The 27,163-nt window shown below is 35.3% G+C and overlaps 7 protein-coding genes across 13 annotated transcripts in view; 4 read left to right on the top strand and 3 right to left on the bottom strand.

The window, feature by feature from the left end:
* LOC105214545 (uncharacterized) overlaps positions 1–1,892 on the bottom strand; it is a 33,012-nt gene extending 31,120 nt beyond the window's left edge. For 2 of the 5 annotated variants that reach the window (XM_054233900.1, XM_054233895.1), the window contains exon 1: positions 1,753–1,892. The gene's annotated coding sequence lies outside the window, so the exon portion shown is untranslated. The other 3 variants (XM_054233898.1, XM_054233896.1, XM_054233897.1) reach the window with 3 other exon arrangements.
* A 3,653-nt stretch (positions 1,893–5,545) lies between these two features.
* LOC105214534 (protein rigor mortis) lies at positions 5,546–15,746 on the bottom strand. Its single transcript, XM_011188020.3, has 10 exons — positions 15,580–15,746; positions 13,897–15,519; positions 13,460–13,799; positions 13,228–13,396; positions 12,410–12,563; positions 6,957–7,873; positions 6,704–6,860; positions 6,480–6,630; positions 6,158–6,415; positions 5,546–5,911 (listed from the first exon to the last, which is right to left on the bottom strand). The coding sequence occupies exons 1-10, from the start codon at positions 15,626–15,628 to the stop codon at positions 5,791–5,793; spliced, it is 3,939 nt and encodes a 1,312-aa protein (XP_011186322.2). The 5' UTR covers positions 15,629–15,746; the 3' UTR covers positions 5,546–5,790.
* LOC105214533 (uncharacterized) lies at positions 9,312–12,399 on the top strand. Its single transcript, XM_011188019.3, has 5 exons — positions 9,312–10,018; positions 10,092–10,272; positions 11,107–11,456; positions 11,518–11,769; positions 11,837–12,399. The coding sequence occupies exons 1-5, from the start codon at positions 9,572–9,574 to the stop codon at positions 12,335–12,337; spliced, it is 1,731 nt and encodes a 576-aa protein (XP_011186321.2). The 5' UTR covers positions 9,312–9,571; the 3' UTR covers positions 12,338–12,399.
* A 387-nt stretch (positions 15,747–16,133) lies between the features above and the next one.
* On the top strand, positions 16,134–17,895 carry LOC105214532 (presenilins-associated rhomboid-like protein, mitochondrial). The gene is made up of 7 exons (XM_011188018.3): positions 16,134–16,295; positions 16,360–16,558; positions 16,620–16,917; positions 16,976–17,196; positions 17,259–17,360; positions 17,432–17,529; positions 17,598–17,895. Exons 1-7 carry the CDS (start codon positions 16,249–16,251, stop codon positions 17,680–17,682), a joined length of 1,050 nt encoding a protein of 349 aa, XP_011186320.1. The 5' UTR covers positions 16,134–16,248; the 3' UTR covers positions 17,683–17,895.
* LOC105214531 (RNA-binding protein 48) lies at positions 17,873–18,912 on the bottom strand. The gene is made up of 3 exons (XM_011188017.3): positions 18,498–18,912; positions 18,279–18,423; positions 17,873–18,218 (listed from the first exon to the last, which is right to left on the bottom strand). The coding sequence occupies exons 1-3, from the start codon at positions 18,591–18,593 to the stop codon at positions 17,938–17,940; spliced, it is 522 nt and encodes a 173-aa protein (XP_011186319.2). The 5' UTR covers positions 18,594–18,912; the 3' UTR covers positions 17,873–17,937.
* Positions 18,913–19,070: 158 nt separating this feature from the next.
* On the top strand, positions 19,071–22,642 carry LOC105214530 (GTP-binding protein Rit2). 3 transcript variants are annotated; one of them, XM_054234608.1, is made up of 6 exons: positions 19,071–19,222; positions 19,578–19,777; positions 19,851–19,907; positions 19,968–20,233; positions 20,296–20,427; positions 20,487–22,642. In XM_054234608.1, exons 2-6 carry the CDS (start codon positions 19,696–19,698, stop codon positions 20,598–20,600), a joined length of 651 nt encoding a protein of 216 aa, XP_054090583.1. In that variant the 5' UTR covers positions 19,071–19,222; positions 19,578–19,695; the 3' UTR covers positions 20,601–22,642. The 3 variants fall into 3 exon arrangements, with proteins under 3 accessions (XP_054090583.1, XP_054090582.1, XP_011186318.1); XM_054234607.1 differs by having other exon boundaries at positions 19,079–19,328; XM_011188016.3 differs by having other exon boundaries at positions 19,085–19,328; positions 20,299–20,427.
* Positions 22,643–23,076: 434 nt separating this feature from the next.
* On the top strand, positions 23,077–27,101 carry LOC105214525 (polynucleotide 5'-hydroxyl-kinase NOL9). Its single transcript, XM_011188012.3, has 4 exons — positions 23,077–24,316; positions 24,379–26,566; positions 26,634–26,785; positions 26,839–27,101. The coding sequence occupies exons 1-4, from the start codon at positions 23,188–23,190 to the stop codon at positions 27,099–27,101; spliced, it is 3,732 nt and encodes a 1,243-aa protein (XP_011186314.2). The 5' UTR covers positions 23,077–23,187.
* The last annotated feature ends 62 nt before the right edge of the window (positions 27,102–27,163 follow it).

Raw genomic sequence — 27,163 nt, forward strand, 5'->3', positions numbered from 1 at the left:
CCTAATATTATGATTTCCAACCTTCAATGGACGTTATACAATATATATGACGAATATTTGGGTCAAATTGTGTATTATATAATATAAATAAAGTTAAACAAATAAATTGCGAGAGTATAAAATGTTCGGTTACACCCGAACTTAGCCCTTCCTTACTTGTTTTTTCCTTGCTTTACTCACAAATTACAATTTCAGCTTTTCTTAAACCATAATACGATTAGCAATATCAAAACCGAACCATTTATATGGCAAGGTAATTTTTGAAATTTTTACATATAGCGAAACCAGTAAAAAAGAATCAAACAAAGAGCCCGAGTATTATTGCGACAAATATATATTCTGTTTGTGAACACATTTCCAGACTCTACTGGATAAGCTTTTAACAGAGAGGAATTTATTATTTTGCCTTAAAGAAAAATGTCGAAGCGCTAGCAGTCTTGTTTCATTAAATTTAGAAAGACTAAATTTATTAGATTACATCGAATCAGTCTTTCAGAGACATCATTTAAAAATAGCTATCTTTAGAAGTGCCAGACTTGGACCCTCCGTTTAAGAAGAGCTCTAAGAATGAAGTTTCTCCATAATGAGTACAAATCATTCTTATGATACTAAAATTTCTCTAGAAATAAAAATGAATTAGAAAACTATTAACAACTAAAAAAAGCCTTTAATGCTAAATTGTATTTCCAAAAAAAAAAAATTAATAAATGTAAAGCAAAGAGCTTGCTTAAAAAAATTATTTATGAAGCGAAATTAAAATTAAAAACTTAATAGCAAATTTAAAACCAAAAGACATTTGCCTTGAAAGAGAGTAATTTTACTAAAATAATTAAATACCAAAAAAAAAAAAATATTCATAATTAAAATATATTTAAATAAATGTTAAAAATTAAAAATAAATTGAAAGTAAAATTATTGACTTAGGGTAAATTACAAAAAAAAAACACCTTAAAAGCAGAAAAATATATATTGAATGAAGTGAAAAAATTCACACTTTTAAACTTAATAAATGTTTATTTTATTTTTTAAAAATATTTTTTTTTATATTTTATATTTTCCAACTTTTTTTGCTAGTTTATCTTATTTTATTTATAAACTTTTTAATAACAATTTTCATTAGATGCTGTTTCTCTTCCTTTTCACACACGCTTTCTTAACAAAACACGCGTGTGTTTCCCTTTCTTTTGTCCACAATTAGCGCTTTAATTGATTTTTAATTATTTGTCACACATTCAGTGAATTCGCTTGAACACGCATTTGTTATGCGCACATGTATGTGTGTTTGTATGTGTGTCACACATGCCAGCAGTGCAACGATCGGCACTAATTACACAACGCACTTTAAACAAAACATTAAAAGGAGCAGAGGAAGCAAAATTGTATCAAAATACACACAAACACACACACACATACGAGTAAATGCCACCGAATTTCCCCCCCTCACTGCCGCGCACTAGTCTATTTATAGTAATTACCGCAAAGGCAACAGTTAATTTATGCCAATAAAGTAAATACGAGTATCTCGACGCTTTGTCTCGGTTTGTGCTAACAAGAATGTATCATCAGCACATCTTTATGTTAACTGTTTACGTTGCCGTCACTCGCAAGCGTTAGAATCTTCACTCCACTACGTACACACACACACACCTATTTGTATGTGTGTTTGTATGCCGGCGCTCAAGTCACACCGTTAAGCGAAAAGTGAAAACGAACGAAAGACTTAAGCCACGAACTTGTGCGCTGACCGCTTACTTTGCTTACTCGCTCGTTCGCTCGCTGCTTAATTGCTTGCCCAAGCGTTCACTAACCGCAACTTTTCATTTGTACGTATGTTCACCACGCCGATCGCTTTGCAACTGATTGTGCTCGCATGTGCAGACGCTTTTGAGACTGTCAAGTTGGATCGGTGATCGCTGGCTTCGGCTTCGCTTTGGCGGCTTTGTGGTTTCGGGCGTTCCGTCGTCGTCGCTGGCCTTTCGGCGGCAATGCAATTGAATCACTTCAAAGTGAGCGCCGTTTATAAAGAGCGCCACAGCTGTCGACATTAGCGGGCCGCTCTGCTTCCGTCACTCATAACACTTTTAGGAACAGTGGTTGATTTTGATGAAAAACTCCAAAGTCTGATTTCGAATAAGCTTACGTCTAATACACTAGGATGGAGGCAAAGCAATACGAAGACACCTTTCAGATTTTCCTGTCAAAAATAAATCATTTTTGAGTTTACTTAAAGAGGATCGGTATATTTATTTTCGGTGTTACTTGAACTCACACTCTCTTCTGATCCCTCATACAATTGCTTCTGTTACCGATGATTTCGTAAATGCGAGCACTTTTATAATTGTACTATGAAAAATCCTGTAAAGTTCTATAAAAAATTTAACTTAGAATAAGCAAGTTCGTACTGTGGAGAGTCGACCAGGTCGATTAATGAGTTTGTAGCTGAGAAACTACTTGGAGCATTCGGGGTAACTGTTCTCCGCAAGATCTTTGGGCGGGAGCGAGGAGTAGAAGAAGAAGGAACCATGAACTTTATGCTATATTTTATGACTATATTTTATGAAAATAGTAAAGCGCATATAAATCCAACGAATGCGATGGTTGAGTCATGTCGTACGTATTGAAGTCGATGTCAAAAGCTCCTTCGACTCGGGACCCATGGGTGGATGCCGGAAGATATGGCGACCACGCATCTAATGGAAGGACCAAGTGAATAGGGGTGTCTGCACTCGGGATGTACAACTGGCGTGACTTCGCAAAGGATAGAGACAACTGGCTAAGTTTTGTGTTCTCAGCCCGGACCGATCCACGGTTCTAGTGCCAAAGTGGAAGAAAAAGAATATGTTTGAAAGTAAATAATAAAAAGTATATCTACCGACGAATAAGTATAAAGTGAGAGAAAGAGATTGGCTTAAAAGCAAGACATTATCAGGAAACCCATAATTTATGCAGAGCACGTTTATCAAAATTTATAAAGCTGAAAAAAAGTTATCGGTTATTACTAGACCCTAGAAAATACGTCCAACTGAACGATGTCTGCATCCTCCCAATCAAAGGACATACCCAAATGATATGTATTAGACTGATACCACAGTAATCATCCCTGAAAATACCTTCTTACTATAGACTTCCGGAGCGGTATTCCTTCCGGAAGCGGTAAGATCGATTTACTGAATTACACTTTAAATTTACATGGAATGAGATGAGCTATAAATATATATTACAAGACCTCACTGTCTTAAACTCATCTCTAGCAACGATCTGTTTTTGGCAGTGCCGCTTACAACAACTTAAATCGTCCAGCCTGAATAGGACACATGACACCAACAACAAAACAAATTGACAACTATCTTCTAACAATAAAGAATATTAAAGACATGATAACTCTCTGTTCTTTCGTTGAGGTTATAGAGCTGATTGGTATCGCTCTCTTATTGTTGCCTTAAAATGAGAGTGGAGTTTGGAAACAAGACAATCGGCAATCACTTTTCGGGATTGAAGCGATTTAAAAGACATTCTTTAGAATTTACCCAAAAACATATCAAATAACGGTCAACTCTCTTATAAAAGCTTCTTAAACTTCTCGCAAAAGCTCAGAAAAAAGCAAAGGATAACTGGCACTCTTACTGTAGATATTTGAAGAGAACGGCATTGCCACAATTATTCCACAATTTTACAATTTTATGCTCTCTTTATTGTATTTTCAACTTTTTGTTAACTTCTTTATACTTTTTTAAATCAGTGAATGTAGCGCAATTTTAATAGCAATAGTGGATTGTTTTTTTTCTGCTTCTGCTTCTTCGTGTGAATTTAATTTTTGGAGCCGTAAACAGAAATGTAAACAAAAATGTACGAAATGCCGTTTCTTAAAATAGTTTTTATTAAAGCTGGTGCTGTTAGTTCAACGGTATTCAAGCGAAGAAGGTGAATGCGCGACTAGTGGCGAGTGGCGCGAGCGTCGCTGGCGGTGCGGGGGAGTTGTGTTAAATAAGCGCAACTTTATAGTGGACAATGCAAGCACTTGTTGTTGTTGTTGTTGTTTATGGACACTCACAATTTTGTTTTGTTTATTCTTTCATTAATTTAATTTTTATTTTTGTTGTTTTCTTTTTTGCTTAAAGAGGATGAACTCGTGTGGCGATTGTGGGAATTTGCCGCCGTTTGCAGAAAAAAAACAAAATTATTCTCCAGAAATATACATACATATTATACATATTTACACCTCAGTATTGAAATGCGGAGCAATTATTTATGTTTTAATTTATGGTTTGCACTACTTTATTCGGCTTACGCGTTCACACATACATATACACTATGGGAAATTAACATCTCAATTTATATGTACGGGTGTATGTACTCGATAATAATAGTTGTTGGCCCGAAATAGAAGTAAAGTAAAAAATATTTTAATTTATTACCGTTAAAGATAATAGTATTTGGCTTAAGAAACCACTGGAATAGCAAGCAAAACTTCGGAAGAGACCGTTAATTGTGATAATGTCGTCTTTTTTTTGGATCATAGGTTCGAATATTCTAGCAGACCGACTTCTCAAAAGTATGAAGGAACAAGTAAGGAACGGTCAAGCTCGGGTGTTTCCAAGAACATGTTTCTATGAAGTATTACACAGATAACTCACAATTTGTGTGATTGTTGTTGCTTTAGAGGTTATCGAGATCTGCTTAAACTGACAATTATGAATCAATTGTCAGCCATCTAACTGAAGGTCCAAGAAACTGTAGCTGTTTCGACGGAATATTGAATTGAAATTCAGTGGCAAACACCGGACTTCGGACGCAACTGACTTCCGACAAGCACTGAGCGCCATACACAGAGGAGCTATTAAAAACCTTCTCGACTCTCTCCTAGTCAACGGGAATCAAATCACCAATTCGAGTTAGGGAAGGTTCACTGCATTTAGTATATGGCATCTGGGGTAATTCGCGGGCCAATTTCGCTCATTTTCGATATATCAATATTTCCTTATATCAAGAATATGAGGGCTAGATAAAGTACTGAACCGTTTTTTATCAATTTTATGCACTGTTAACAGAAAAAATACCGTTTGAATTTCAGTTATTATGAGACCCATCTTTCAGCGCTCAGGCATTCTTATAATCTCCCTTTACCACCATGCAGCCTTGAAAGCCAGCGTCAAATCGCTATTACCGACAAGTTTGGTCTGGGAAGAACGGTTGGACAGAGCTACTTCTTGACAATTTTAAGAACCTCTGTCGTACATAGAACGTAGCGATGAGCTGTATAGACTACCGCATTAAAATCAAATGAAGTCAAACGCTTAAAGAACACGATTTCGTTCCCAGACCAATTGAGTCTACGGCTTTTTAAACAACCAAATACTATTAACTCAACTGTTCAACTTTGATTACCAACAATATTATTAAATTTACTTATTTTAATTGATAATCTTAACGGGAAATCAAAACAAATTTTCTCACAACTTTTTTTTCAATTTTGAGTTCATTTCTTTATTTCCTTTATGGTTTTTCAAAATCAGTTACATAGAAATTCATTTGTATAAAAATTATGAAAATAAGAGTTTTTGAACCGTTATAACCGTTATAATAACGTAAATATTGAGTAAACAAATAACAATGCCATTCAAGCAATTCTTAAACACTACTATACTTTAACACATGTGAATGGTATGTACTCGTATGTATGTAAATATATGTATAACTATTATTGAGAAATGTATATACTCGTACAATTTAAATATGATTTTCATATGTATGTATTGTTTTTGTAAATAACAAAGTGTTCACTGTTCAACCTTATTGTTTAGCATTCATCTTTTTATTCAACATTTCCAGCACCCGTTCGATTTCCGGATAACTATTACGAATTCTGGAGAGCGTGTCATGCGCACGATTATACTGTCCAGAGAGTGTGGAACTGAAAGATTTATGAAGAAGATGAAGTAAATTAATTAAAAACAAATAAATTAATTAAAAATTAATTTTGAAGTATTTTTCAAATATTTTAGGTTAACTTATTATATATATATTCTTAACTTTTCTTAATTTTTTCTTTTCTATTTTTGTTATTTGTTTAACTTGATTTACTTCTTTTTATTCTGATTTTTTATTTTTATTTTAATCAATAATTAATATTTATTATAATTTCTGTTTTAACACTTACAGCAACGCCGACCCAGTAAGGTTGCCAGCCAGTACCAAATGCGAAGTCCATTTATCGACTATGGTCAACAATAACGGATCGTCCTTTTGTAAGTGAATGCGTCCGATCAATAGCGCCTCCTTGAAGTAATACTTTGACATGAGCATTTCGATAGCTACCTCGTGCCGATGCAGCGCTATGATGTAGGTGGCTGCCAGCAGTGCATAGCCCTGTTCCAGCAGTTGCTCGGCAAAGACTTGGCAAACGTGTTGCCAAAAACTGCAAACGTTATATTTTTGATTAATTTATACATTTATATAAAAAGGTGGATGTATTGGTGTACCTGTATGATATGGTTGGTGCGAGGGCAACATGCCATTCGCACAGTTCTTTGGTTTGTATAGCAATGAGTATCTCATCTTTGAGCGATGACTTTACCTGTGTCATAAATAAGTTGGCTACGCCAGCGCTTTTCGTAGTCCTATGAGTATTTACTGAAAAATTAGAAAACATTTGGAATTATAATTGTATAGTCAGGACTTATATACCCAACGGCATACTACATACATTCGACGTCCAATAATCTTTGTGCGTCCGCTTTTGTGCCAAATAATTTGGCGAGAAGCAAAGGTTTCGTATCTCTGTTGCTCAAAACCATATTCAATTTTTCGAGAACATCTTTATTCAGCTCCTTGGTTGTCAAGTTCATTACCGTGGATGGGGTCTAGAAAGTATATATTTTTAGATAAAATTGTAAAATAAAGAGAGAGAGAGAGAGAAAAAAAAATAAAACGCAGAAATATATGTAAGAAACAGTTACCCTCATATAGATCGAGCCGTTAGTCCAGTCCAAATGCATCTCATTGGCCTTAGCCACTTGCATTTCCTTACTCGCTTTAACTTCTTCCTTAACCAAGGCTGTCGCCGACTTCTCTTCTCTCTTCTCATTCAACTTCAGTGAGCCTAACAGATCGGCCACCTCAGCACCAGCCTCACCATTACCAGCCGCAGCACCATTCGCACACTCTGCTGTCGCGCTGTTCTCGGCTGGACCACCGACTAAAGCACGCTTGGCACGACGCCTCTCCGTTGCCGTCGATGGTTTTGTCACCTCAGTGCGCGGAGCCACCTTCATGGCCCACTTCACTTGATCCAAAGTGTTCGTGCGCTTCCATTTTATCGACGAATACATCTCAGACTCCTCCAAACGCATATCGAAGAGCTCCACGGAAGTGGATTTGCCAGCGCACATAACGATTTGCTCGTCGGTCGGCAACAACAGACCACATATCATGGGACAGGGAAAGAATTTCAAAAATTTCTCAACATTCTTAGTAGAATTGAGATCCCAAACACGTACACCACCATCGAAGCCGCACGTGAGAAATTCATTGGCATTGCGATTGCTCCATTTGACGCAGGCATTGGCCGCTTTGGGGTTTTTGATCTCTATGCGACGCACGGGTGTGAGTACACCATCCGTCGATTGTGCCTTCAGTATGTGTATGTTGTTGGCATTGGCCACAACGGCGACATGATCGTTGGCGATTGGGCTCCATGAGATTTCGGTGATGTAACGTGGCGCTAACGGTACGTCCTGTACTAGCGAGTAGCAGTATGCGACATTCGGATTACGTTTGTAGACTTGTACATGGCCACGTTGAGTGCCTACATAAAGTATGCCATCATGTATCGATACGGTTGAGATGCTTTTAACCTCACGAATGATGTGTGCATCTGAGAGGCGGTTGGAAAAAAATACCAGAGGTTAGTGATGCAGAAAAAGAGAGAACTTTTAAATATCAGCAATAGGACATATATACATATATTGAACCACGGGATAGTCCGCTAAGGTCCGAGTCCAAGCACTAAGGAATGGCTTCGCGTGTGGTGTGTAGGATTAATAGGACCAAGCTAAAGATGTTACCGAATGACGTGATGGCTGTCGAACTCACCCCTGTATAAGATTGCATGAAACTGAACTGTCTTCTAGGAAAACCAAGACATTAGACCGACACCGATAAGTAATCAACATGTTAACGAACTCTTTTCCCATGTAAATATATTTAGTTATGGGAGTCAAATCATTAACAACTGAGATCAAATGGCATGAATAATTTAGTGTAATCCAACTCTACAGGTCCTATATTATTCCCGCTCTGATTTATGGGGCAGAAGTGTAGACAATAAAAGTTTTCGAGAGAATGGTTTTGCGCAAGATTTATGGTCCTCTGAACATTGGCAACGGCGAATACCGCAGACAATGCATATGATATAGTCAGTAGATGTAGTTCATAGCTCGAATAACAAGACAGTGGCTGCGCTGGTTAGGTCATGTTGTCCGAATGGACGAAAGTACTCCAGCTCTGAAAGTGTTCGATACAGTACCCGCTGGTGGAAGCAGACCTCCACTTCGTTGGAAAGATCAGGTGGATAGTGACCTGGTGCACTTGATATTTCCAAATGGCACCAAATTGCGAGAAAAAGAGACGAATTGCGCGCTATTATTAAATCGGCTATCATCGCGTAAGCGTTCCTAAGTCAATTACCACTATGTCCATCTTTCTTATGGTCTGGATAATGAACAGTTAGTCGTTTTAAATTAACCCACTGTCACTGATGGAAAAAATCTGTCACTAATTACCGTTCAGTCTCGCTCTATATTCCTATATAGATTTCTCTAAATTCTTAAGGTCAAATCCGTACAATTTCTCAGTAGAATAGCCATCCATTGGTTCCAAAGGACCTAAATTATAGTCCAATTGGTGTCTAACCAATTGAGAACCCTACTCAACGGCTTAAATAAAGTCGACTAACTGAAGTGAGACGGAAAATTCTCGACAAAAATTTATTTGGACCCAATTTTAAAACACTAAACTAATACTTCAAAGTATTTTATGGCTTCAGCTGAGTTCTAACGATTTTATAATGGTAAACTGTCTGTCTTCAAATGACTTTAGTATTGGCAATGGTACAGGGTCATTCCCTGAATGGTACTTCTGTAGCACCTACCAAGGCACTTCTTGAAAAGCGGTTTAAATAGTAAAATACATATGTAGATACAGAGTGAATATGGAGAACACAGAAAAAAAATAATTCGAAAGCATTGCTCATAAGAGAGTGGCCACTTGTTTTATGCATACAACTGTTATACATAAAAAAACACCCGAGATCTGGTAGCTGTCACAAGCTTCAAATCAATTTTAAAATTTTCGTTTGGCAAAAAATTTGTAATTGAATTTTTCTTTTCCATTTTATTACATTTTTTCAACAGTCTGCACAACGGTTGTCAGAGTAACGGTACAATAAAACGTCGCGGTGGTAATTCGCTTGTTCGATATTTGAATGAAGACCTTTTAATGAACCAAGAAATATTGTAAAATATTTTTTTCCATATTTTTTTTTACATTTCCCAACAATAAAACAAATAACGGTATGTCGGTTAAAAACGACTTCGCGCGCATTTTTGTACAATTCGTGGATGAATGCAAAGAGAGCGGTTTGGAAATCGACAAAAATTTCGCGTATTTCTATGTGCATTTGTTGGCGCGCGACGCACGACTCGGGCTGCGTCAGGAAATAGCGGACAACTGCAAATTGCTGCAATTGAAACGGAATGCTATTCAACTGTATAAGAATAAGACAGATCCGACAATGAGTAATCTACTAATGACCTATTGTTATCGAAATTTCCGCGAATTGAATATCAATAATTTGAAAGAAATGTACGAGGCGAGCTTTCAAAAGAAGCTACAAACTCTCATCGAGGGCATACTACAATATCCGGAGACGAGCAACGACAAGCAGCTGGACGAAATGCTCTACAAGATGCAGGTCTTCATAATAGCCAGCTACAATATTGGCGATCCGAAGAATCATGTTGTAAGTATAATGCGGGGGGATGAAGTGGAAAGTCTACTGTTTCCAATTTAACATCAATTTTTTTTGTCCGTAGCTCTTGAAGCAGACGCGACAAAGTCTTAAAAGCGTGCTCAGCCATGGAGATTTGCAAAACTTTGTTTTGAAGAAGCGTTATCATCGTTTGGAGTATCTACAGCGTTTGACAGCCACTGTATGCGGCATACTTATCTACAATAATTGTGATCCGAATGGCGAGCGGGAAAATATGCGTGACAGTGAGTACAAGAGTACAAGAGACTAATTTTGTTGTTGCTGACAGACAAATCCTATTTTGAGGTCCAGTTACTATGTCGAAGTTAAATAACGTACAATTTCGAATAGTCGGACATAAAGAACAGTTATTTTTAGTTGAATACTTCCATAAGACATTTTGTTCATTATCAATAAGATACTTCAGTTAATATATTGAGAAAACAGAGGCGGATCCCGTCTCAATTAGAGTCTAAGGGAGGTTATTCGGAACCTTTGTCTACATGTACGACTAACTTGAATAGGTTACGAAGGTCTTGAATCGCGATAAATAATGAGAGTCTGCCCGTAGAGATCCGAAACAATAAATTGACAGGTTTCTACAACGCATGCTCGAATCTTCTCTACAATACGAACTGTAAACTCTTGTAAAGACTCTCTCGACTCGTTTGGACCAATATTTTGGCTATTTATCTATAGCAATGTAGGAGGTCATATTCACCTCTGAAGCAGCGTTCTACAGTACTCGGAGTCTTTGACAAAACCGACAGGTCTACGAAGCTAAAACAGATCCGAATTTCGATGAATGATTTACGATCCAAAATTGAGAACAACCTTGCGGAGGTTTTATTCGTCCTTTCGAATAGAAGCCTACCGAATACCGCTTCAAATCGGAAGAAATATCTACTTCTAGAATGAGCAATATTTTATATGAGCTAGGAATTTTTGAACCCAAATCATCAGATCTCGTCATCTTTCCAAAAATTATAGAAATAAGAAAATAGACTTTCATCAGAAACTTCAAAAATTGTAAAATATTGACTTTTATCAGCAACTCCTTCCTTTCTCCCCCCAAATAGTCTTAACCGATATACAAATGGCAAAAACGAACACCAGAGAAGCGCTTGAAACTGCTATAGAGGATATCAATCACTACATAGCGACTGGCATAGAGGCTATAGGCAAGCTAATAGAGGTGGATACAAAGCATAAGAAGGTCCACTGCAAGTGGCCCATTGAAAAAGTGCGCGAAATCAATAAATACGTAATATTGTTCAGTTCATATGATAGACTACTGAAAAATATAGTCGAGTCTTTCGAGAAAACGGAATATCTAGTGAGTTTGGATCAAAAGAAGATGGATTGCATAATAGAGAAAATTAATGAAATACTAAAATATCGCACAGCAATCGAATCGCAATTGGTGTTCGTAAGTAGAAGACGTTGAGATACATGAAAATAATAAGTTTAATATATTAATTTACACGCAGCCACATTTCAAGTACCTCTCGCAATTGTGGACCTCATTAATGCTGTCGCTGAGCCACTTGGCCGAATTGAATAGGCTCAAAGAGCTGCTGGACGAGTATGTAAGCGAGGAAATCAAGGAGAATTTTTGCAAACTTTTGAAGATAACCGAAGTGCGACGCAAGGTGGTGAAAAATGAACTCCTACAAACATTCGGTGAACTTGTGGAACGCACCAATAAAGCGCATCCCGTTATGACATCACTGCAGAAAGTCGTAAGTATACTTTGTTGTTGTAATATTGCATATTTTAAATACATTAAAGACACCTCCCGCTTTGCAGACAGTGAACTTTCAAGATTACTGCGCGCTAACGATCGCACTAACTAACGGTTTGCTGACACCCGCTTTTCTCACGAAGAAACTTTGCGAAGACTCACAATTTCGTTTCGGTTTTGCCAATATAGAGTTCGCAAAATATGCCGAACGTTATTTCGAAGAATTCATACATACACTAAAGACGGCTATTTACACTTCAGTCGATCTCATTTTACTCTTCGGACTGGCCGATGTGCTGCTACAAAAGGACTTTGTGGACGAGCATAAGCAACGTAGGAGAACACTAGTGTCGGCGAGTGGCACACAAACGGAAATGGTTGTTGTAAACGATCTCACGCCCGCAAATCGCATAAATGTCACCTGGAATCAGTGGGACTTTCATCGCGAAACTATACACTTGGCGTATATACGAAAACTACAGACGCGTTCGCAGCAGACCGCATTGTCGTTCGGCACCATGAATGCGCAAAACGAATGCTTGCCATACGGACATCGTACAAATTGATTGTTATTTTTGTACTGTGAGATTTTTTTGTCTTTCAAATAAATGTGTGTATATAAACTGGGGCACACTCACCTTTTTGCTCTGAATTTGTTTCGTAAACGGCCAAAATGTCATTGCAAACCACGAATATATGGTCGCCTTGCCAGTCAATGGAATAAATGGGCTTGCCACAGAAGGGGTGGAATGTGGTGGTGGGCTTACCCGACTCCACATTAATGACGCCAACCTGTTGGGCATTTAAAAGGGAGTAATTGGTTATTTTTATTGAAAAAATTTACAATTTTTCAGAAGAATTTGAGAATAAAAAAAATAAAAACAAAAAATAATTAAAAAATAATATAAAAAATAATTTAAAAAATAATAAAAAAAAATATAAAAATTAAAAAAGAATTATTATTAAAAAAGAAAAACAATAAAAAAAATTCAAAACTGATAAAAATAAATAAAAAGTTATAAAAAAATTATTAAAAAAAATAAATAATTTAAAATAAGTAAAATAAATAAAAAGATATAAAAATATAAAAAGATTACATAAAAAACAATTTTTATAAAATAATAATTAAAAAAGTTATTTTTTATAACTTAATTTAATTTTTAAAATATATAAAATAAATATTTATAAAAAAGTGAAATTTTTAGAATTTTAGAGTAAAAAAAAATATAAAAAAGAATTATTAAAAAAGTAAATAATTAGATAAAATAACAAATAAAATATAAAAAAATATAAAAAATTATTAAAATGATTAATTTAAAAAATATATAAAATAAAAATGTATAAAAAAATAATTTAAAAAATATTTCAAATAAAAATGTATAAAAAAAATGTTTAAAAATAAATTACATATTTTTTATTAAAAAAATAATTTTATTTGTTATCAACAACAACTTACTCTGCCCTCCAACGTGCCAAATGCCAAACGCTTACTATCCGGACTCCAAACAAGCGCCAACACGGAAGCATCAACGCGTGATACGAAATTTTCGATGAACACATTAGTGGCAGACATCTTTGATATGTCAATGATACCAACACGACGATCGGAGAAAGCCAAAGCAATTCTGGAAAACAATAATAACATATACATAGTATTTTTGAGCAATAATAAATATTTCAGTAATTACTTATTCATATCATCCGGGCACTCACGCATCGCCGAAACATTAGTGGAAGAACAACAATATTTGAGCAATAGCTTTTCCGACTGCAAATGCTCGCAGCTGATTTCACGATATGACGACAAACACCACAACAAGTTGTTGGCATGCGAAATGCTGAAGGACATGACGCTGCGCTGTTGGAAAGACTTTTTAGTGTCTGCTTTGAACTTGTAGCGTTGACGTTGATGCGTATTTATGGTTTCAGTTGGATTTGTTTGCACCATGTACCAAAGTGTTAGCTCGCCAGTTTTATTTGTGGTAAGGAATTCGGTTGAGCTCAGCCAATCAATGTGTATGCTGGTATCTAAAGGATGGGAATATTTAATTTTTAATTTATTTATTTGTTTTTTTGTTTATTAGTATTTTTTCTTTTATTACTGTAATATACACATAACACTTACTTTTGCCATGTTTTCCGGTACTTATGGCGCGCATACGATCACAACTTGCGCCGGTGTTGGTGTTCCAAATCCAAAAGTTGCCATCAATGCTAGCGGACGCCAAGAGTGTGGGCTGTTGTGCTGCTTTCTTTTCGGCAGTGTACGAGTTGGCTTGAGATGCGACGCCGTCAATGGATGGTTGTTCGGAATTGCTTTCAGAAACCGTGCGTTTATCTTCAACCTTCACTTCAACTGATGTCTTAGTGCTGTTTTTATCAATGTTATCGTCTGCCACAGGCTTAGTTGTTAAAACTTCCGACTTTTCTTTAATTTCTTTCTTTTCTAAATCATTGGATTGCTCTGCATGCACCTCGGCCTGATGCAGTATTTGTTGTTTTTTATTTAAGTCTCCCCCATCGACACAAACCTCATCGTCCGACGAACAACGCTCAGCCAAATCCAAACTACCTTCAGTTGACTCACCACTGTTGTCATCACCACAGCTTGAAGATAAATCGTCTGCACAAGCCACCTTTTGGCAATCGGCCAGTGTGACATCGGGCAATTGTTTGGCATCACCATCACCATAATCTTGCTCCTGCTTCAAAGCGTCAATTTCGCCTTTGAGACTATTACATGCTTCGACAAAATCGAATTCTGTTGTTGGACCACATTCCATGGACTTATCAACAACAAATTCTTCCGCTGTTTCCTTAAATTTCTTCTCCGTTTCTGTGGGTGCGCCAAACTCGTTATCCAAATAGTCGTAATCGTAGATGTCAAAGATGTCATCATTACCAACTGGCATTATCGATTTTTTCGAATTCTTTTGTGTTTTAGCATTTTGCTTTGGCGCAGTCTTTGTTTGCTTTGCATCCTCAGTTAGCTGTTGTGGTTCTTCAGTGGAAACTTTTTGCACATCATTTTTTACTTCTGTATGCGCTTCGTCAATTTGTGCAGTGTTTTGTTGTTTAAACGGTTCAATATCTAGTGGACGCCAAGACAGTGAAGTTATCGCAGTCTCATGGCCACGCAACATATACAACGTGCTCATGCTTTGTAAGTCACCAATTACAACCAAACCACGATTTGTGCCTACAGCAAAGATATGTTCATTGTATGGCGAGCAGCGCAACACCGTTAGCGTTTGATTTCTGCTTGAAATAAACATCGGTCGGCGACAATAAGTATTTGAAGCCACACAATACACTACAATATCTTGTGCATTAATCGAAAGCACATTGCGATTGCGCATATAACTTAGAAGCACATGATCTCCCTGCGGCGATGGTCCATTACCCTCCATATACAACGCTGTGCTGAAGTGTGCCTTATGGCCGCTCATCGCACAACCCAAATCGAAATTCCAAATTTGCACTGAATTATCCTGTGCTAAGGCTGCGAAATACTTGGCATTGTTGTGTGTGTTCGCCACTTCAGTCGCATTGTCGGCTGCTTTTATTACTGATCCTGGCCAACCCGGATCTATATCTATACTCAGTATACTTTGACGTGTATGGAAAACTTTAATTTCTGGCGGTTCTTTTATACCGTCTGCACCATCAACTTGTTGAATTGGACCAACGTAGTTAATGCTGCGTGATCCTACATATAGGAAACCACCATCCGGTGTGCAAACACATCCTTTGTTAAGAAAACATAATTTTAGTAACACAACAAATTACGCATAACTTATATATTTACCGTTTGTTAAATTCCATTGTGGAGTAAGTGGCACTTTTGCCAAAACCATATTTTTGATATGCACGTGTTTTATACAAATACTTTTGCACAACTCCTTCGTTCGCTTTTTTGTAAACACTCCTTGACCGGCGTCTTTAGTTTGTGAGTTCAAATTTACCTTTTTATTAGAGATGCCACTATTAGTTCGATTTATCGTTGTCTATGCTTGCAAAGCACATATCGTATTAAATAATAAATAAAAATATTTAATATTATTTAAAATAAAATACGTTATTTACATATTAAACTAAATGTAATGGTGTTGGGATATCAGTATTTGATTTCTTATTTGATTGAGTGTAATCGTTTATTGAAAGTTATACCGAAATGTGACTGCAACCATTAAATACTAAATATCGTGAAATTGTATTTAATTGTTATATAAAATTAGCATAATTTAAGTATTTTTAAATAAAAACTATTATTTAAACTATTTTTAAACAAATTGGTCTGATTGGGTCTTTCAAATGTTATCGAATGTGAAATCGTTCAACAGCTGTTCAGAATGTCAAATGGAGAATGAAAACAAATTGGAATAAACAGCTGTTTCTAATTGAATGGAGGCATGTCGAAATTGCGAAACGTTGCATTTTATTTGGGAAAATTATTGTAGAAGTCACAAAATAAAAAATGCTTCTACATAGAGCCTTATGCCGCAGTTGGACTCGCCAAATTGCGTAAGTACTTGAAAGCTGGATACACACCGACAATTATTAAAAAAATATTTTTATAAAAAAACAGCGAGCCATTATTGCCCAGTTACAGCAGTAAATTACTGCGACCACGTACAATAATAATGCGCTCAATGCGCAGCAGTCCACGCCATCAGCGTCCACCGCGCAGCGGCAGCCTACAAACATCGCCACCATTCGAAAATTACGCTTTCGGCGGAGCAGTGCCACCAAGTAACGTGGTGAAGGCACTCGTATTCACCGGCGCGGTATTATAAAATAATTATGGAGAAATTCCAAATTTTTGTAATAATATTTTCTTATATGCAGTTCAGTGTTGGTTGTTTCATGAGTGTCACTATATTGGAATATGAGAATACACGTAATATGATGTTAGAGAAAGCACGTCAAAGTAAATTTCCTTGGCTACGAAGACAAAATGTCAGTCAGGATAAAAGTGTTTGGCAAGAACTAAAACAGGAGGTGAAACAACATTGGGACAAACTGACACCCGGTGAACGTGTGTTTGTGCCACTTTGTGCGTTGAATGTAGTCGTTTTTGGTCTTTGGCGTGTACCATCATTGCGTAACACTATGATGACTTACTTTTGTTCAAATCCTGCAGGACGTAAGCTACCAAAATACTTTACTAAAGAGTTCGTTATATATGAATATATTTTTTCCAGGTGCGGTTTGTTGGCCTATGTTCCTATCGACTTTCAGCCACTACTCGTTGTTTCATTTATTCGCCAATATGTATGTTTTGCATAGCTTTTCCAATGCAGGTGTTTTGTCGCTGGGAAAAGAACAATTTTTGGGTGTCTATTTGAGTGCTGGCGTAATTGCCAGTCTGTCAAGTATTCTCTATAAAACGGTGACTTCAAAGCCGGGACTTTCAATAGGGGCGGTATGTTTCTTTAGTACATAAAATACGTATATTTGCAATTTATAACTCAAAAATAATTCTAGTCCGGCGCGATAATGGCGATTTTGGCTTATGTTTGTGCTAAGTATCCAGACACGCAATTAAGCATATTATTCTTACCAATGCTGAATTTTTCAGCGGGAGCTGTAAGTTGTAATACAGTTGCAAAGGTTTTCTCAAAATTTATTCTTGCTTTTCTCTTCATTTATTACAAAAGGCCATTAAAGTTATAATGGGATTTGACTTGGCCGGTTGCATATTAGGTTGGAAGTTCTTTGACCATGCCGCCCATTTAGGTGGTGCTCTTTTCGGACTGTAAGTTAAAAAAACGCAATTCATATATATTTTAACCGAACTTTAATTCACATTTACTTTTTTTACAGCTTCTGGGTTTACTTCGGCACTGAATTATGGCAAAAGCGGATACCGTTTCTAACAATGTATCATGATTTACGAAAAACTAAATAGCAGTTTTCAAAAGCTTTTCTGTTAAATTCAAGACTAAATAAAACACATAATTGTGTGGTCAATAATAATTTTAAATGCGTAGTTCGGTAAATTATTATTATTAAGTAGTGAAAACCACATATTTTTATGCATTCTTATGTATTTAAAACGCTAATGTTTTTCATGAGGCAAAAACAAATAAAAGCAAATCTTATATTCTATTTCCACAACAGACTTCTTGTTTATTTTATATAATTTTCCTTTTGTTTCGGCACATTACGACTCCTTACTAATTTTATCCGGCGGTTCATTAAGTTGAGCTTCAGTTGACATTGTTTTTGCCACTTTTTCGTTAACTTTCTGTCTGTAGTTGATTTCAACTTTTCTCTGTAAGAGTTTTTGTCGTAGTTCCTCTGTGGTTTCGTATTCCGGAGCATAGGATATATGCAATATACCGCCATAAAATTCTTGTGCGTCTAAATACCGTTTAGCACGCCGCGCTGCTTGCACCTTTGTGTAGGTCACATGATATACATCAGTGAAGGCTTCTAACTCCACTACAAAGTAAAAATAATAGTTGAATAACATATTTTGTAGAGCATTTATTCATAATTAACCTTTCTTTGCAATCTCTTCCGTAACACATTGTATAAATTCAATATCACCACACCGTTTGAGTTTACACTTGATTTCTTGTTTTAAATTAATCTTTGGCACTCCAAATACTAGCAGGTGCTTTGATTCATTTGCTACAGTGTAGACCTGATTTGGTATTAGAACTGTTGACAGATTATAGTGAAATTTGAATTTGTTGTATTAAGTTCGGTTTTTTATACCTTAACAGCTCTTAAACGTCGACCTCTTCGGTATTCCAAACGATTCCTACAATAATTCTGTCGTATATGGTGATTAGCGTTTTCGTTTTCATCCATTATTTACACATTAAAGCTATTTTATTGCAAGGAGAGAACTTTGGTTATTTAAAATTCAATAATTACATTTTCGAAACTATTTTTTATAAACATTGTTTTGTTTATTAGGTTGTGATGTGTTTGTTTATTACAATCGAAATCTTTTTAATTTATTATCGATATATCAATCGTAACAAAGATTATTATTATCGATTCAGCGTAAAATAACAATTTTTTATTCAACTCATTTCGCAAATCCAAACTTTTTGAACCTGCTTTAATTAAATCCCAATTGGATTTGAACAATTTACATTGATTAAGTTCTTATCAATTTAAATGCAAATCCAATTGGTTCTAATTGGTTTAGTATGGTGAAAAACGCTCCTTTGATTAACTCGCAAAACCAGCTGATAATGAAACATCTCTGCTTTACATTTACCATTTATATACAATACAATATACTTTTATATATACAGTTTTCAGTGTTTTTGTTTTTGCTTCAGCTGTCATTGTTGACAGTACATAATGCCACCAAATACACATGAAAAGTTGAAAAATCGAATCATTATGAAAATGTCGCACCTAAATTGATTTTAAACTTTGGCATTTCAAGCATAAATAAATTATATTTCATCTTGTTTTTATTGAAAGTAAGTGTGTGCAAATACGAAAATGGTGCTGGACAATTAATTGTCTAGTTTTTTAATTGTTAAATAGTCATTGGTTTAGTGGCTGGAGCATCGCAAAAAAATCCAGGTAAACAAGTGATGTGAAAAAAAGAAAAACACCAGCTTTTGGTAAAATGTGTTAATGTTTGTACATATTATGTCTGCACTCTTTTGATTTGCGATATGCGAATTTATTATAAACCAATTTTTCAATCATTTACTCTGAATTTCCGTTCATTTTTGATGACTGCATAAAATTACATATAAGGAGCACATACATACATACATACATTTAAAATGCATATTGTATTAAAACAATTATAATACTTTTCCTTAGGTGCAAATAACAAATAGGAAACGGAAAACGAATAAAAATATAATATTCACAATAATGGCTGCAATGTTTAAGTTCTAGAGTTACGCGCCCAACCAAAGTAAAAAGCTCGTGGGGAAAAATGCCAGAAAAACGGAATACGCCTCATGAACTGCGTGTCTACAAGATTGTGATACTTGGAGACGGTGGTGTTGGTAAATCGGGCAAGTTAGCAACAACGCACAACTCAGATAAATAGATCTTAATAATATACAATTTTTTTTTTTGCCATTACAGCTGTAACTTTGCAATTCGTAAGTCATAGCTTTACGGACTATCACGACCCAACCATCGGTAAGTGAATACTATGAATTAAAATAGAAAGATGTCTTATATATAATAACTTCTTTGCAGAGGACTCCTATCAGCAACAAGCAGTGATTGATGGCGATGCCGCGTTACTGGACATACTCGACACTGCTGGCCAGGTTGAGTTTACAGCCATGCGTGATCAGTATATGCGTTGCGGTGAAGGTTTCATAATATGCTACTCAGTGACGGATCGACATAGCTTTCAAGAGGCATCCGAGTATCGTAAACTAATACAACGCGTACGACTATCCGAAGACATACCATTAGTACTAATAGCAAACAAAATAGACTTGGTGTTAGCACGAAAGGTATCATTATTATTTTCTGCTAAATATAAGTGCTTACAAATATTAAATTAATGCTGCTTAAGCAGGTAACCACTGAGGAGGGCAAAAATTTGGCAAATCAGTTTGGCTGTCCGTTCTTTGAGACTTCCGCATGCGAACGACACTGCATTGACGAACCATTCTACACGCTCGTACGCGAAATACGTCGCAAAGAGGTAAACGAAATGTTTTTTATATTTTTATTTCATATTTGAATGCTTTTCTAACGCAACAGGCACAAGGCAGTGGCACAAGTTCAGAAAAGTTACACTCTCGTCGACGCAGCCGCTGGTGGCGTATACGCTCAATATTCGCTTTGGTCTTTCGACGCCGTAGAAATCTGAATTAAGCATGCGTCTAAATAAAATAATAGCTAACGTTGCGAAGTAAAGTATATAATCAAATTGGATTTATTAAAAACGCACACAACAAATCGGTAGTGATATTTGGCCTGCAACTGAGAGGGTTGTACATGCAACACAAAATTTTCGTTTTATACTAACAACAATAACAAAAGCATTTAAATCAGCGAACTTTTCTACTGCTCAAATCAACTTATACTAAGTTCTTTGCCACTTCTAATAAGGTATGTAACTACTTGTGCGCCGTCAAAGTGTATGCCAATTTGCTGCGTATAGCCAAGCTATGACTCAATATAGATTATCTTAATTTATTTTTTTGCGCCTGTATTTAATTCTTTTTTTACATGCAAAGTGAACTTTCTTATAGTTTTTGGTTCGCGTCATTATTTTATAACGGTTTGCTCAAATGTCAAAGGTGCAAAGACAGTGAAAAATTCGGTGTGATTTTATTTTTTGTGTTTTTGTTTTGCCTAAATGGGAAGAAAATCGTGTGAGTACGAAAGCTCGTGTGATAGATTTGTACGCTAAAAAGTGAAAAAAGAAAACTATTTGAAGAATTTATTCACATATAAAACGGAAGAGTGCGTAATTTTCAAAAATATCTCTTAAAACAGCAATAAACTACTTTTCAACCTGTCCCTCAAATACGTATGTATGTGTATAATATGTATTACATACATATAGAATTGTATATAAATACAAAATAAATGCTAGAGCATGCAACATGACAACTAATAAATTATAAATATTATACAGGAAGTAACATAAAATTACAAATTCTTAACATTTTACTCCAATAATTCAATAAATCTTTAATAGCAAATATTTACTATACTTCCGTAAAGCAGTTAGGTGGCTTAATACAATATACAAATACAAAAAACAAATAGTGAATATGTTAAGTATGTGAAACAATAACTAACTAGTTAATTTAAATAGAACTTGTTAATTTTATGCAAATACAAACACTTGATAGCTCTGAAACTCTTATCCCAAAAAGTGATAAACAAACTATTGAATGCGCCTAACAGCGCAAATTCTAATATGGGCCATATTCTGTAATTATAAGGATTTGTTGAAAAAATGTACTATACTAACAGTCTGCAAAAAAAATTCCCCCTACATATTGTACTACTACTATTAAAAATTGTTACAGATGTGTTAACTAGTTGAAAATTTACATGTAAAATGTACTCAACATAAATAGTTGATTTTGAATTTTGAATTCAAAATACATAAGTCAAACTATATAAATATAGTTGACAAAATATAGCTGAGTTATATATATATAGCATTAATTTGAAAAAGCTTTAATATATTTATATTTATTATTTTATTTTTATTGTTAAATAATATGTAATTTATTTTATTTGTTTTTATTTATGAAATGTGTAAATATATATCTTATTGTACCTGGGTGAAATAATATTACTTTTACAAGCACAAAAGATTACACAAACACTCGGGTATCATGTTCCAATAAAAATTATAGCATAACAATAAATAACAAGATTATAGCAGACATTGATATGGTCAAATACTAACTACATAAAAAATTGAAACTATAAGTTCCTTTGTTGTTGAATGGTTTATTTAAATTTATATTTATTGATTGTATAATTAATTAATTTATTTTTTTATTTTTATAGAAGTAAGTTTAGTTTTAATTGACTTTGTGTATATGTTTCACAATTGATGCTTGAAAGTTGTTAACTTGTGTTTTGTACAGAAGCATATTATTTGAACTCCGAGAGATAAAAACAATTTAAATATATACGACTATTTTTTGTTATAAACACAAATACATATATGTATTTATTTTTATTGTTTAAATTTTGTTATTTTTATTTTACTGTGTACTGTGTACAAATTTATTTCATATAATTCAGTTAATAATAATTAAGTTTAAATATATAAATTATACAATTAAATTATTGATGAAAGTAAATGTTTAAAAATCCAAAAATTAAATAATATTATACTTTATGTCTCCTAATATCATTACAAAATAAATCAGAATATTGCGAAATGGAATTTTGTTTGATTTACGTATAACTATATGTTTGGTGGATCTGATTTCAACTTTGAGGTTAGGTAACGTAATAAATGCATATCAAAGCTCCCAACTAAACTTGCGTTTACCCAATCAAAACAGCAACAACAAGACAGTAACGTTAAGAATGTTTTGGGTACAAAATCATTGTAATTTTATACCTAATTTCGACATTTGTGAATATAATATTTAGATCAAAAGAAAAAATTTTGTTTAAAAATATTGCTCTTCTTTTTGTAGAATACAAATAATATTTTGCTTCTAAAATCATCTCTTTAAGGTTTAATGGTACCAAAAGAAGCAAGTTTTAGGTAAAATTTATGTTCAAAATAGGTATAATTACTGAAAATACACGGTATACAGAATTCCAAGATATGGTAACCTTAATGTGTACGCGGTAACAAAGTATGGCAACACCACCGCCGCGATGGAACGTGCGAATTGTTTTGGTTTTTCGTTTGCACGTTTTTGAATACTTGATTTGGAATTATCGACAACTTCTAGAAAAATAAGTTATTATAATGAAAACTGAAAAGAATGATAGTAAAAGTGATAAGCTGCGACAGCGGCTAACAAGTATGTTTAAGAAAGGAAATGTGAAAGTAGGTACACAAGTCAATGGTAAAGCCCATAAGGAAGAGTTAAAGAAGGAGCCGTTGCCAACAAAAGTGGGAATGCCGAAGAGTAAAGTCAGTGCTCAAGCTAATGGCAATGCTTCTAAGTCGGATTTAAATAAAGAACCGCTGCCGACAAAAGTGGGAAAGCTGAGAAATAAAGTCAGTGCTCAAGTTAATGGTAAAGCGTATAAGGAAGCGTTAAAGAAGGAAAAATTACCGACAAAATTGGGAAACACGAAAAGTAAAACTAATAGTAATGCTTCAAAGGTGGAGTTAAAGAAGAACGGGCAGCCGACAGAAGTGGGAAAAGCTCAAAGAAAAACCAGTACACAAGTCAATGGCAATGCTCGAAAGGAGCAGTCAAAAAAGGAGCCGCTGCCAACAAATGTGGGTCAAGCGAAAAGTAATATAAAGGCACCTTTACAAGACTTGCCAAAAAATAATAACAGAAAGAGGAAGCTACAGCAAAATACTGCTCCCAAGCAGGAAAAGAAATCGGCCACAGTTCCAAAAAAGCAGAACAAAAATGCAAAAACCGTTGGTGGAGGTAATCACCAAGAAGGCAAAGTTGATTCAAAAACTAATTCAACTACTAACGGCAAAGGTAAAAAATCTAATAACAAGAACAAGAAAGCTAAAGTGGTGAAGGAAGAGCAAAAAATAAATTTGCCATTGGTACAACACAATGGTAGCAATAATGCAGAAATGTCGGGTAGCGAAGACAGCGAAGATTATTTTGATTCTGAAGAAGATTATGACTCTGATGACGCTTATAGTTTTGATGATGATTATTTTCATTATGATCAATATGACAATGATGATTATTCTGATTCAGATTCGAATGATGAGGAATATTTTAAAGACTATGAATATGGCTATGAAGATTCTGATTGTGATTCTGATTCCGATTCTAAATATACTGAAAATACCGAAAGTGAAAATGAGTACCATTACGACTCCGATCCATTTTCCGGAGCTGATCCAGATTATGAACTTCCACGAAATGTTGCAGAAGATTTAGTCATACACAGAGGTAGGTGTTAATATTAATTTGACAAGTGCACATAGTTTATTTAATATTTATATAACACACAGGCACTGCACAGAAGCATGATTTGAGCGAAGAACATAATGTTGAATTCGATAGTGATAACGATGAACCACAAGTAGTCGAATTGGTTGTAGAAAGTAAAATTAGTGAAATAAAACAACCGGATGCATATGCAAAAACTGAATTACATAGATTAAATGTGGAGTTTATTAAACCAAATAAAACACCCGTCGTAACAAATGAATTGAAAGAAAAAGTTGAAAATGAGAATGACTGCCCACAACTAGTACCAATAGTTGATGAAGATGGATTTCAACTTTACAACCCAGACAGTGATTCTAGTGATTACAGTTCGTATGAGGAAGAGGAAGTGAGTGATGAAAGCTCTATACCTGAGGAGGATATAAACTTGAAATACACTTGCAGTGGAAATGTTTGCGATAGCGATTGTGATAGTGACGATAGTTTACCAGCAAAGAAACGAAAACCAATTTTCAATTTAGGCATTGTTAATGTAGAAAACTGCATTCCACAAGAAAATAGTGAAAGTGTGATTAGAAATGATGAAGCAGAAATTGATAAACCGATTTTAAATATGCTCCATACCGCAAATACAAAATGTGATAAAAATACAATAATAACAGTTAACATATGTGAGCGAACAACGACTTCAGAGCCACTGGAAGAAACAGTTGAAAAGAAGTCTGATAATAAAGCTACACAAGCATCTGCTGAGTATGAAAAACAAAATGTCAATGCAAATTCGCTTAATCAGCCTATAAATCAGGAAACTGAATTAGTTGCAGTGAATGAAACTGTAAACGATGATGTTGTTATGGTCACTCCAAGTCTAAACGAAGAAATTGTGGTAGCTGCTGAGAAGGAGATTGAAGATCTCAATGAGGAAATGGACGTAAGCGCTGATTTTGATGACGAGATAGCTAAAAGCTTTAATATAAATGAAATCATAAACCATAATCAGGAAACAGCTACTTTTCGTTCAATTTTTACTAACGCTGTCAATTCAAATCTTGTACTTGTGTTGGTAAAAGAACCATTCTATTTATATGGAACAGTTACTGCAACACTTTTAGCTGGCAAAGTTGAAATATACGGTTATACACCACGTCTCAATGAAGAGTTGGAAATATTTTCACCGCGTGGCTGCTGTAGCGTTGATATAACCAGCATTCCATCAAATGCATCAGATAACGATAAAGCATACGAAAATTCAATGGATTCTCTACAATCCGCATTTAGTTCAGTTGATTTGGAGCGCATAGAGAAGGCTTTTGAAAGTGGTCGCGATGCATTGTTGCTATTGCAACGTAATAATCGTCGAAAGAAATTGAAAAATATTTTCAAAAAATATATGAATGAAAATGTGTTCCCCAACATGAATTCCATACAAACAGATCGACCGCTTTATGCCAGTGAATATCTACTCGATTGCGTCTTGAATATAGATACTGAAAGATCTTTGCGTATACCAAAAGAATGGCGTGACTTATACTTTACCAACAATTCGAAAGTTTTGCTGGCCGGTGGCAAGTCGGTGGGCAAGTCGACGCTGCTCCGTTATCTATTAAATCGTCACTTAGAGCACAGTGAACGTGTGCTTGTCATTGATCTCGATATTGGACAAGCGGAACTTTTCACACCACAAACTGTTTCCTGCACTGTTTTGACACAGCCTTTGCTGGGACCTGGCTTCTTTCTCAATCACCAACCTACACGTGCGTATGCTGTAGGACATTGCAACATTATACTTTGTGCTCAAGCGTATATGCGCGCCGTTAAAAAGTTAATTGATTACTGTAATTCAAACAAGGAATTTGCGGAGATGCCTTGGCTGATTAACACAATGGGTTATAATAAAGGATTTGGCTTGGAAGTGATGCACGTTATTACACAGTTGATAAGACCAACCGATGTAGTGCAATTGCAAAGTAACAGAGAAATTAATAATTTTGATATTTTGTTGCATTCACATGCGTTAGCGCGGTTAGAGCGTACGATTTACACACAGGATGAATTCAAAGCGCAGAAGAGTGATTCAGCAACGGTGGAGTATCGACTGCATATTTTATCCTCAGCTATATTGCAAGAGAGTCGCTATCAACGAGATTGGGAAATGAGTGCTAAAGATTTGCGTTACGCAACTTTGCTATCGCGACTGAGCGATGTGTTGCAGGGCAGTGCTGAGTGGCTGACCGATTGTATGCCATTTGGGTAAAAAATTAAAAAGTTAAAAAATATTAATTCACAATTGCTCTTAATGCGTCTCTCTCATTTTTAGCGTATTTATTGACAAGTTACAGCTAGTGAATTTGGTTTCCAATAAATCGTCACGCGAAGAGCTGATCCACGCTTTCGAAGCAAATTTAGTGTACTTGTGTCGGAAGGAAGTGGAAAATGAAAATAATGAACCAATTGAATGTTTCGGCATTGGTTAGTTTTTTTTTTTCAAATTGTTTCACTATTTAATATGTGCATTTTTACAGGTATTGTGCGCGCCATTGACCACAAAAAATTATACCTACTGCCGGCGATGTCTTACGACAAATTGAGCGTAGTGAATTGCTTAGCTTTGGGTGAAATGCCGCTACCGGCATCATTGTTCACAAATCAAGGACCCAGAGTGTGTCATATGGCGGCTTATCTTTACAATACAGTTGATGCGAAAACTTCCAAATCGATTAAGCAAATTTATCATCGCCCAACACAATTTCTGACAGGGAAACATAAAAACGTGCTTGGCGAATAGTTTAACAATTACATTTCTGTATCCTCTGTTAATTATACTTAATGAAATAATGAGTAAAACAT

The sequence above is a fragment of the Zeugodacus cucurbitae genome, chromosome 6, assembly GCF_028554725.1.
Source record: "Zeugodacus cucurbitae isolate PBARC_wt_2022May chromosome 6, idZeuCucr1.2, whole genome shotgun sequence".
Classification (NCBI taxonomy): Eukaryota; Metazoa; Arthropoda; class Insecta; order Diptera; family Tephritidae; genus Zeugodacus; species Zeugodacus cucurbitae.